The following is a 12,015-nucleotide window of genomic DNA, read 5'->3' as shown; positions in this document are numbered from 1 at the left end:
GCCACTGAATGGCAATATAAGGGCTCAGGTATGTCATATCATATGGTATACTTTTACGACATTTTTCAAGTGCACGTTTTAGAAATTGTAAGAGTTTGTCAGAAAGTCTCCGTTCCACAAAGAAGTGAAGTGCAGCTCCTTTGACCTACGGTTTATATAAATTTTGGTGTATATCATGGCAGTTATGACCACTGATCACTCTGAGCTCATTTGTGTTAGGCAGTTTTGTAAAGCTGTCATATTATTCAACAAACGTGTTTGCTTATTTTTCTGTAATAACTTATTAGAAATTTCTGCATAGCTTTCATACACGGGATTAATAAAGTTGGTTTTGATAGTTGCTGAAGCTGTCACTGCAGATTTCGTCAATATTTGAAGTTATCCCATATCTAGTCAACACTGTTACACATATGTTTCTTGATCTTTCAAATTATGAATGAGAATAATGAGTAAAGACGCTACATACGAAAAACAACAAAACGAAAAAACAAGTAGCGAACGAGTTCCTTCTTATATGTTGGATAAGGAAGACAAGCTCGGAAGTCCGCCATACAAATAACTGGTCGTAAATTAACTCGATCTGACAATGATACTAATTGAAAATTGGATGAATTATTTGGAGTAGGGTGCGGGCAAAACTAAATTCATATGTCTGACAGCGTGCACTACAATGTGAAACCTGTTGCAAACACAAATCATTCACTGTCACCAGTAGCCTCTTGAATTGAGAATAACTTGCTTGCTGAGTTTTATGCATTTTTTTTTCGGTGTGCTACGGCTGTCAGGAAAGTAGCTGTTGAAATGCTTGCATTTATTATATATGACACTGTTTAGAAGATGTTTCATGCTTCGTAAAAGCAGCTTGAAAATAAGATACAAAAACAAAAAGTTTACAGCAATTACAAGCGTTCATATGATACAATCATATCTCGTGCGTATCGGTGGTTGTTCGTGCGTCGACTTCACGTGCAATTATGTAATTGCCAAGATTTCTTATTTACTTTCTACACAAACTTCAAGCTTATTAAACTATTATGAGTGATGACGAAAGATGGGGTCAGTGTGATTGTGGTACTGAATGAATATGAAACATTACTTTAGGGACGGGTGCTGTGTGGCGGTGAATGAGCCTGACCCACCACCACCACAATGATGTGTTGGCCCACACACTCACCAGCCTCCCACACACGCAGGGAAAAGTAAATGCCTTCACACCTGCACGCTGGAAAGGAATCTGAGTTGGTTCTCACGGGTGGGTGAAACAATGGAGTCATTACGTCGGCAAATAACTTCGGCAACTGCTGTCAATGAACATAGCTCGAGATTATTTCAATCATAATTCAATCACGTTTTAATTTACCTTGTGAAGACTTAATCTAGGCTCACGCAGATTAATTAATCCAAGACCTTATCTTTCGCTAGTTCAAAGTGATAGTAAAGTATCAACACGTCACTCTTACGTGTCAGAAAGGAAACGCACAGAAAAGCAATATCGCTTAAGTTCCAACTCACCATCTACCTCAGACAGACTTGAGTACCACTTTATATGATTCCGAGGTTCCGCTTCAAGTAACTTAATAGCATTACGCCATGTGAGTTTCACCATACCATGGGATGTTATTTGCTGTAGGTATATCATCTGTAATGCAATCACTTCACGCCTCATCAAAAGCGCTTCATAATATAGAGACTACATTTTCATTTAAAGAAGAGCATCAGCTTTTACATTGCATGCAACTTTAATCACACCATCTGTAGTATCCATGATATAAGGAAAAACATGAACACCAGCGTGTAAGTGACCGATGAGTTATAGTTTGCCATATGACCAAATATTTTTCTATCAGAGTGACGTCCCATTTTCTCATCAGTCTCCTGTATCTACGACAGGTTAAATTGCGTCGCACATGAAGCTGAATCTCGGGTAACAAAACAGCGTCAGAATGATGTCATATTTCTGAAGTGAAATTCTGTTGCCGGAGTAGAAAAAAATACGTTTCACTCTGAGAACTGAGACTGGGAATAAGTAAAGTTATTCTTTTCTCAACCTAAAATATGCTATCGTTGATAACAGTTGAAGAATGTGAAACGTAACAGGTCTGGATATAACTTTCACTACAGTGAAAGAGCTAAGCTTCAGTACGTCGTTGATCACAGTTGTAGGTGTTGGAAGGGAAGTAGCGGCTAGACGTACCGTAATTACAGGATCTGAATCATGCAGGAATACATTACTTCTTTGATTCCGGCAGTTGGGGTTGAACTTGAGTTTTGATATTGTGGTTCCGACTATGATCACGCTTCGAATTGATGTAAGTTCCTTACTAAGCTATTTCGTTATTTTTTGTTTTACAGTTGATTAGTCTATCCTACCTTTAAAGTTGAAGGATTCTAAAAGGGCATCGAAATAGAGATGTTCTTGAGTACATTTATAAGGGTTGAAACAAGCTTATCGAGTTTGGTCATATCACTGACTACAGTTTTGCTCTCACGAGTTTGGATGTCTCCCTGCGCAAGGTATATATGTTGAAACTTAAGGAATAGTCCACAGAGATCATTACAGCCGCTAGAGCTAAAGCAATAGGCTATATCATTCCTTCAACCGTTTAAACTGTAATTACACACCATGTCTTTCATTACAACTGTAAACATTTAAACTTTGAAAAAGCTGTGTAGCCGATGAACTGCCAAAGATTGAAATTAAGGTGATAAGACTGAAATTATTGATGTTAAAAATCATAGAGATTGAAATTGGTATTACTGTTGATGAGTAATTGGAATTGAACTTCGATAACTGTTAAGCAACGTCGTTAATCACACTGTAATCGGTTGCAACTGTGAAGTGTTGGGTCTGATCGTTGATTGCAGTTTTTCAGGCTGAAACCACGGTACATCTAAAACAGAATAGGCTGTGTCATCCATTACTTACATTTCAAGAGGTAGAATTACGGTATCATTATCATTATGTCGTTTATTGTCTGCTTTAGATGACATGAACACCTAAGACACTATGCTATTTTATGTTTTTCATTATAATTGCAAAATTCAAGAAATGTAACTTTCACGGCTACTTACCAGAGTACCGGAAAGAAAGCGAGATACGGTGATGGACGTGGCGAGGACCCAGGCCATGTAGCCAAGTAGGAAGCATCCGACCAGCTGCAATGCAAAATCGGTGTCAACACTTGCAAATATACGTGACTGAAGGAAAGCTTTCTATGCAGATGGCTGTTTACTTCAAAAGTTGATTACCTTATGGAAAGCGTTCGAATGCAAATTGACTTATCACATAAGCATTATGGTGTTCTCTTGAAATTTTGATGTTGGGTTACAAAGGGCTTTCTCTCAGCTTGAGCAGTGGATTCTTGAGGTATGTACAATCACTGTTCTGGAGCTCTTCTAGTATATATACACAGTTCTTTAAGGGCAAATCACTGACTACAGTACTGCATGCTGGTTAACAGTGCATATAACATGCACCCTGTAGTCCGGTAGAAAGATCAACTCAACCTCTATTTACATAAGGTGGATGAAATGCACATAGCCTTGAATCGATGCATCTTCCCAGACTGTGTCCAGTGGGCATGTGATCAGAGGCCTTCACAATAACACAAACGTTTAGTTTTCCATCTTGTACTGGTTTACTTAAGCCCAAGTGTAGACCCATTTATCCGTGTGTATGTATATGTGAATGTAAGCGTATGACACTTTAAGTACGATCTCATGTACACTACGACCCTTGGGTGTGATGACTTGGCTTTTGACATGCCCCTCGGGTTTAGGTTAAAGGTTACGGCGTCATACCCAGGGCTCAAATCATCGTGCTTAAAGGCCGTGGTAATGTCGTGCTGAAGGAGTCAATCATATATTAATCTAATCCCGTTACTGACAGAGATATTCAAATATTATATATCTTCATACAGTTCACTTACACATGACTTTTAAGTGAAGTTTATTTATTGTGATACAGCATTCAAATATTAAATTTAGAATGAGTTGTATTCTGGTATATCCTGCAAGACTGCTTATCTTGCTGTGGAAAATGTTACTATTCTGTTTAGTTTGTGTTGCATTCTTTGAGACAAACAATGGTGAGGGCATGAATGAACAATACATGGAACACTGTAGCGCAAGACATTTCGTAAGACAAGAGCTGTATAACCGACCCTCTGTTGAATGTTCAGTGCGCTATGAATCGACCTCCATTTGTTTTGTATTCTATGGTCTCTCCTAATACGTATGTTGCCACCTCCATAGACTACAAGATTCATTGCGACTTTTTAAAGGCCAACTGATGATAATTCATAAGTGTCATTCATGAACACAACTAGATATCTGGGTGGAAGGTGCAGACAGTAGTGGTGTGTGTGTGTGTGTGTGGGTTTGTATGTTCGTTATCATCTAGGGTCATCACACCTGGACACAACGTTTACGACATTTGCTTGTCGCTTTCTGAACCTCAGTTAATACCATCTTCGTCGCTACCTGAGTTCTTTAATTCTTAGTCGCATTTCTTGTCTCATGATTAGAGATTTGGTTGATAATGTTCAAGAAACTTTGTATAAACGGAAACCCATGCAAGAATTTTATTCATTGGTTGACAGCCGATTTTGTTGTCTGAGGCTTACCTTCCCCCATCACGTGTATTACCACCTCATACTTCCACAGTTACTTTGTTAATTTTCTCTAAGTTGAAAGCAACGGCCCTTAGGACCGAGCCTTGTGGCACACCACTGGTGACCCTCACCCATTTCCAGAAGGCCCCTTTCCAGTCATGGACGAAAGTCTTTACAGAGGTCTAGCCTTAAGAGGACAGAAAAAAGCAGAAAAAAGAAAATAAATGTTTGTGGAGGTGGGAAATAGGGCGGATCATAGTTGCTAAGAAAAACTTGATTTATAAATGAGAAAAAGGAGGGAAAGAGAAAGTATGAAGAAAGGAAGTAAAATAAGGAGGACATGCAAATTTTTGACCTAGAATCTCAATGTTTTTCACCCAGCAGGAAGTTATGCCTCAGTTTGATAATTAAAATACTTTATGTTGCTTAGTGAGGCGGCTTAACATACCGGCCAGCATTCGTACAAGTGCGGAAAAAAATCTTATAATCATGATTGCTTGCCATTCATAAGGGTAATGTAGGCATATCTCTAAGGTGGGCATGCATGTAACCTCAGAATTCCTCTCCAGTGTCTGCCGTGAAACTAGGGGTATTTAATGTCTCGTTCTCACTGCTTTCACCGTACAGTGTATTAATGCAGGGCGAACCTCACTGATATTACCATATGCCATGAACTGCCTCAAGGCAACTAAACAGCCAATATACTGCTTAGTGAGAGTTCTTATACCAGTGTCAAGTTTCTCTCTCAAGTACCACACAAAACACGTAATAATTTACGCAGATGGAGGATGATAAACATCTGCGTGTTGTAAACAAACTTTCATTACGACTTTCGCTCAGCAGATGGCGCTGAGGGCTGTCCGAGGCGCTGGTGAAACTTTAAATTAGGTTAGGTTATTACCATGCATGTGCTGTTGTACATACAATGAGAACAATAGAGATTAATTTCCCCTGGGCTATGTGGTTTGATGTTCTTGCCTTACATTCACCATGTTAGTTTGTGCTGTATGAATGAATCATTCCAGTCTTACTCTGTGATGTATTTATCTTCACTGTTGCTTTGCTGTTTTTATCGGATGCTGCTGTAGTTGTTCTCGTCAGTGCACTTGCCTCTTGACGGTGTAAAGAGTTAGTAGCCTTTAACGAAGGAAAATCAGGTAAGAGGTAATATCTTGGTAACTACCGTCTTTGCTCCAAGGGTCACGGAGGTAATGAACTGTCAAGCATTTAACAAAAGAAATCTTGGAGGATGACGTTCTGTAGTAAGACGAGTCAGGTAAGCTCAGTGTGAGCTCTCCAACTACTCTGTAAGGTGGTAGCGGGAAGGCCTCTCCACGAAACGGTTGTTTCATTCTATTCAGCCATTGTGGCATAAGCAGCTAGACTCTCAAATGACATCGTAGAACACATGATTATATCACAACAATATAGAGCTGGTACCTTTTCTTATATACAATTCAACATACTTGGATAAACAATTAATTCATTCCACCTTCCGCGGATAAATTCCCGACCATCGTTGCTGCGATAAAATCAGGCTTAGATTTACTGGTTCCTCTATCGCCCCAAGTGAATATTGTTTTGCCAGTTTTCTGAATATACCAAAACGTTCACCTGACAGACGTGAAATAAACAATTATTCCAGATGACAACAATGGATACAAAATCTTTAAATGTATTTTCTCCTTATGGTCTTACTTTCATCTACATAAACGTTTGTCTAAGGCTTGGGCTTAAGAAGGCTTTTTTTTTTTTTCATAAATATTCGCCTTTCCCGTATTTGCGAGGTAGCGTTAAGAACAGAGGACTAAGCCTTAAAGGGAACATTCTCACTTGGCCCCCTTCTCTGTTCCTTTTTTTTTTTTTTTTTTGGAAAAGCAAAAAACGGGAGGGGAGGATTTCCAGCCCCCCCGCTCCCTCCCCTTTTAGTCTCCTACGACACGCAATTAATACGTAGTAAATATTCCTTCTCCCCTCTCCCCAGGGATTATATATATATATATATATATATATATATATATATATATATATATATATATATATATATATATATATATCACCCCAGCCATATATGCAAATATGGTTTCTCTTTAACGTAATATGAATATTATCAGCTCTCACAAAATGGTCTTTCATTGTCATGATATCAACTCTGTTTCAGACTAAAGCGTCCTTAGTTAAGCCCAGATGGAGAATGTGGAGCGAACAAAGAAGTTGAACTATCACAAATGACCCGCCGTCAGAGCAGCCACACGGCATGCACAGCAAACTTCACCCAGCTCACGCAAACTGGAACATGCAATTGATCGTGACTGTAGCGAGACGTTCGCTAGCCACAGTCAACCTAACGCAGCATACTTTTTTTTTTTTTTATCATCCAAGAAGAACAGAGCCATTGATGAACCTTTCTCTGAGAGGCTACCTATAAAAGGTAGGTTATACGGTTAATATTAACTTTGTTAATTTGAGTCTAGGCAGAAAAAATTGTTTACAGAAAGCAACACCAAATAACTTATACGTGTCAATACCAAAGCTAACCGATGTACATTTAACCTTTGATCTGAACTGTTTTGGTATGATTCAGTCAGAACAGGTTTGTCTGTAGCTATGTGGACGAGTTAACGAATGTATGTTCCAATGTGTCCTGTTCCAAGTACACACTTTATTGTATATATGATTTCTTTGTGTACACACAGTAATTTGAATGATAACAAGAAGTTCAGAGTATGTATGACATTTTAAACTTGCTTTGTATTACATAGATATGGCTACATATTTTTTCTATCAGCATTGTTCACTATTTTGTAACTATGTATTATGGCGTATCTTAGTCCTACCTCCCCCTGACCGGAGGGGGGGGGGGCGGTCGCTTTAGGCCCCTGGGCCTCATACGGACCCACCTGTCACCCCCAATATCCCTATACTGTACCCATTGTACGCTCTACACTGGCCTCCACCTACCCCTAGATAAGTGCCCTTCCCCCATACTGCCACTGACATGCTGCGTCTGTGATATCTAGACAATCAGTATATCAAAATAACAGCAAGTTATGTGGTCCACATAATTTCACTATCTGTGGCAATACGTAACATAGCTTTAATATGACAGTTCACACCACCTGTCAGTTAAGAGATATCGAGAGATGTACAGACCAAGATACATTAGGGGATCAAGGATTATGAAATTATCAATTATCACTGAGAAAAAGTAGTTTTCGGTCATGTGTGAAGACGGAGATGGGATGACCGCCTTATTTGGAAGGTGTGGGTGTCGGGTACATCCGTCGTGTTCCTTGGTAACAGTGGTACACGCTGCTGTTTGACCTGCATTTAGTATATCTTATTCTGTTGCATCTTATTACCTCTATTGCTCTCGAGAAATATCTTTAGGATCAAACGAACAATGACCTGAATTGCAAACATCCTTTGTCCAGCTGTCACTGAACCCAGAACCTATCATTCACGGCCATGTCTAAGTATACACAATTTGTTCGTTGTTGTAGCTCGTGGACATCTCGTCGACTTGATCCGCTCATAATCAAGGTTCTAAACTGAGTCTCATCCCTCTTCCCTTACGTCCAAGTACAGGGTGGTGGTATACACACCCGTCATGGTACTTTGACTGCAGCCGGCTGCACCATATTCCACCCATGGGGCCTCTTGAGCTCGAACCTCCCTCCCCGCACCGTATAATTAGGTAATGGCAACAGCCGGGCCTGCCAGCCAACAGTGCTCGATGGGTTTTGGGGAAGCAAGTCTGACAATCGACATCACCTCTTGCTAGACAACTTGGGCATTAGCGTATATTTTCAGATGATACCAAGATTTTCGAACTGCTCAGAATAGACACGAGACTACGTCATATTCCAATGTGAGATATGCTTATCATTCCTAATTTGTTCTTACAGAACATAAACAGAATATCACGTCATTAATGTTTATAATCTGTAATGTTTTGTATAGAGCATCGAGAAAATGATGTTAGGCATTGGATCCCTTTCGTCATTCAATGAATATAAGGAATAGGTTTTTTGAGAGATTGTGAAGCGCGGTTTAAGGAAGCGGTCGGTCGGTCGGTCTCCTCACCGAGTGTGTTTACACAACCAGATGTGGGTCGTGCGACCGTTGGTGCTTGTAGACACTGCTAGCCCACTTAAAGTGATCACCTCATGATGGCTCCAGTCATTGTCATGGTTACACACGTATAACTATACCAGGTGTCACACTTGCTGGTGAGGCTGATCTTTTGCGTCCATGTGTTAACCTGACTTTTTCCCTCGCCTGATGTCTTGTCATTACTCAGGTTTACAAACACTTATTTCTGTCTGTTGTCTATGCCTTACATTTCTAATCCTTAATCTGTATGTGATGAGCTGTATCTATTGTAGCTGTCTACTGTCTTCGAAACCACATGTCTGTGTCAGATCACATGGAAACTCAGTGTTCTCGGCGCACACGTAGCCCAACTATATAAACATACGCATAATTGTCGACATAAAATGACAAAATGAAAATCATAGCGGATAGTCTATGAATTTCATCAACCCATCCTCAAAGTAGCGCACATTCGACAACATTGGATAAATATCTTTAATCTCTGTTCCTGACACTGATGGTGATGCTTTGCATTCCACAAGGCTCCTTACACAAAATCATGGACTGAGTCACTGGTATATTTCAAACTTCTTCCTGCAGACGGCAAGCTGCTCAGAGTTGCCAGACTTTTATCTTCAAGTTTCGCCACTGGCAGATGGGGAAAATTGTTACCGCTATGATTCGCCATATGAATAGGTTTCGCTATGGCTAGCTTTTAGCCTAACCTGTAAAGTTGTTCTATCAGTCTTTAGCAAGTATATAAATATTTACAAGATTTTTACGGGATCCACCCTGGGTTCCCTTGGACAGCACATTTCTATAGGTTCCATGTATTTTTTTTTCTTTTTTGAAAGGGGGGGGGGGGGGTCGAAACCAGCTCTCCTTTCACGAACCCCGCCTTACACTTTCACTTTTCCTGAGGATAGAATATCAATATTTCGCGGGTGATGTGGTGGCCGTCGGCAGCCAAGTGAGACAAGCGTAGTGAAAGGTAGCCAGGTGGTCCAGCCAGAGACGACCTACACTCTGCCCCGTCAGGCATGGAGCTGGAGTGACGACTCTCACCTCACTACGCTAAACTCATAGAATATATATATATATATATATATATATATATATATATATATATATATATATATATATATATATATATATATATATATATATGATATTGATATTGCCCCAGTAACTCTTTCAGAAGTGGTCCTGGTGTTATTCTAAGATCCTTTTTCCAGAGGCTCAGCTTCAACGCTCCTCTGACAAGACTTGTGCTTTGGTTTCATCAGACGATGATACAGACTCACCGAAGTGCCTTTTCACTCGCAGCGTAACCTCAAACATGGCGGAGTCCGGTATACAGGCCTTGCCTGACGCCATCAGCACGTAGTCATGACACGGATGAAAAGTCATCTTGGGCGAAGATCCGTCATCATCAATGGACGAAAAGGAGTACATTCGTCCAAGAACTGTTCACTTCAAAGGAGCCCATCACTTCCCTGCCACTGAATGTGCCGCAGCCTTAAACTTACAAGAGCCCCGTAAAAGGGGCCTCATGTTTATCGTGATAGTTTGTAATAAGGGCCACCCAACAGTGGACTAAGGTATACATTATCAGTGTACCGTACTTGGTTCTCCCCCTGGTGTACTTAGCATGTATCTAATGCTCCCTAGTGTTCAGTACCTGATACTTACATGGTGCTCCACAGTGTAACTAACATGTATCTGGTGCTCTCCAGTGTACATGTACTTGGTACTTCCCCAGTGTGGTGTGGCCAGGTATTACCTCACAAGAGTGCTGGGCGTGCGAACCTCATGCCATCTTACATGGCTAGCGAGTAACCATCGCCACCCAGCACATTGTGACCAATGATCCATAACCACAGGTGTTTATCATTCATGATTACTGAATACTCAAGGTTCAGATCTTGTCAATGTACAGCGCAATGTGGTTCAGCCCAGCTCAAGCTTGGGATGTCGTTTAACATAAATCTCATATGAAGCGACACAGAGCATGATTGATTCTAGAAAAATGATTTATTGACTGTAACTAGGGTGCAGGTGCTGCCCTAGTGTGTCGTGTTTGAGGCGCTCTTCACCTACCAAGTCACTTAGCGGCCTCCACACATCATTAGGTGGCTCTGTTTATTACGTGCTTCATCCCTGGTGTCCCTCTACTACTGTTTTCCTGTCTGGTTTTTGGACGTTTGTCGAACCTTTCCCGCCAAGAAATGCTAATATTAACAAAAATAATAGAATCACATGAGAGAAGAAAAATTTATTATGGTGAAAATATTAGCACGGAAGAGAATTTCGAAGTAAGTTCTCATAAGTAATGAAAAGGAAAAAAGAACTTCATATTGGCTTTTTGATGTGATCAAAACAGTATCCGCTAGTAAAGTAATGAAAAAAATAGTTTAGATAATTAGATTCACAAGAACACTATTACGAGTGTTCAGATAAATGAATCAGTAATCATTACAATTGACCAGCTCAGAGAAAAGCACCTGGACTATCCACTACCAGGACCCTAGTTTGAAACACCAGTTATTTTCATTAAGAAGGCAGAAATAGTCAGTGAAACCAGCGACGCTATTATTGAGAGAGAGCTTAGACGAAAACAGATAGCAAAGGCATAAAGGCTGTAGTACGTAGCATCAGTACACAATGGAGGATCAAAGCGCCACTCAGTCATAAACAAAGGCCGACATGTATTTGTGTAAGGTAAAGGTACATAAACTCACTTTTAACATACTACACTAACATGTGAGAAACAGTAAGCAAGTAATGAGTATGGAGACTTTCCTTGACATTTACCGTAGTATTTGATACCACAAGACAAAGATTTTACTGAGAAAAGAAGCGAAACAAAATACACGAAATGTGGATCATTGAGTTACATGCGAAATGAAAATTCTAGCAACAGAAGTGTGTGATGACGTTTTACCAGGTGTGCTACAAGGAGCAGTGTTAGCTTCTCAAAGATTTATGATGATAATTTCAGACATAGAGAGGTAAAGGAGAGGTTAGTCAGATTAGTTGCAGATAACACGTGTCACTAAAATGACAGGATCAGACGATGACAGAAACAATGCTAAAAGGCTTCCGTATGACATGCAAGGCAGATGACACCTTGATGGAATTTACTTCAGGAGATCTGAATAAACGTGTCATGGATCGATCAACAATATAACGGTGACATCTCAGTAGGGTCTTAACCTGAAAGGCTCAAAGAAAATATCCCAACTCTAGGAATTATAAATGAAAGGCCTGAATTTGCAAGTCACGTCTTGAAAAAAGTAGCCTCGAG

General features: G+C 40.1%; 1 protein-coding gene across 1 annotated transcript in view; it reads right to left on the bottom strand.

Moving 5' to 3' along the window:
* LOC139753652 (CD82 antigen-like) overlaps window positions 1-12,015 on the bottom strand; it is a 41,191-nt gene that overhangs the window by 10,896 nt on the left and 18,280 nt on the right. Inside the window, exon 2 of the mRNA XM_071670273.1 lies at window positions 3,073-3,156. Coding sequence (XP_071526374.1) covers window positions 3,073-3,156 — 84 coding nt within the window. The remainder of the gene's footprint in view (window positions 1-3,072; window positions 3,157-12,015) is intronic.

Source organism: Panulirus ornatus, chromosome 15 (assembly GCF_036320965.1).
Source record: "Panulirus ornatus isolate Po-2019 chromosome 15, ASM3632096v1, whole genome shotgun sequence".
NCBI classification, from domain to species: domain Eukaryota; kingdom Metazoa; phylum Arthropoda; class Malacostraca; order Decapoda; family Palinuridae; genus Panulirus; species Panulirus ornatus.
This window is presented reverse-complemented; position numbering and strand designations above follow the sequence as displayed.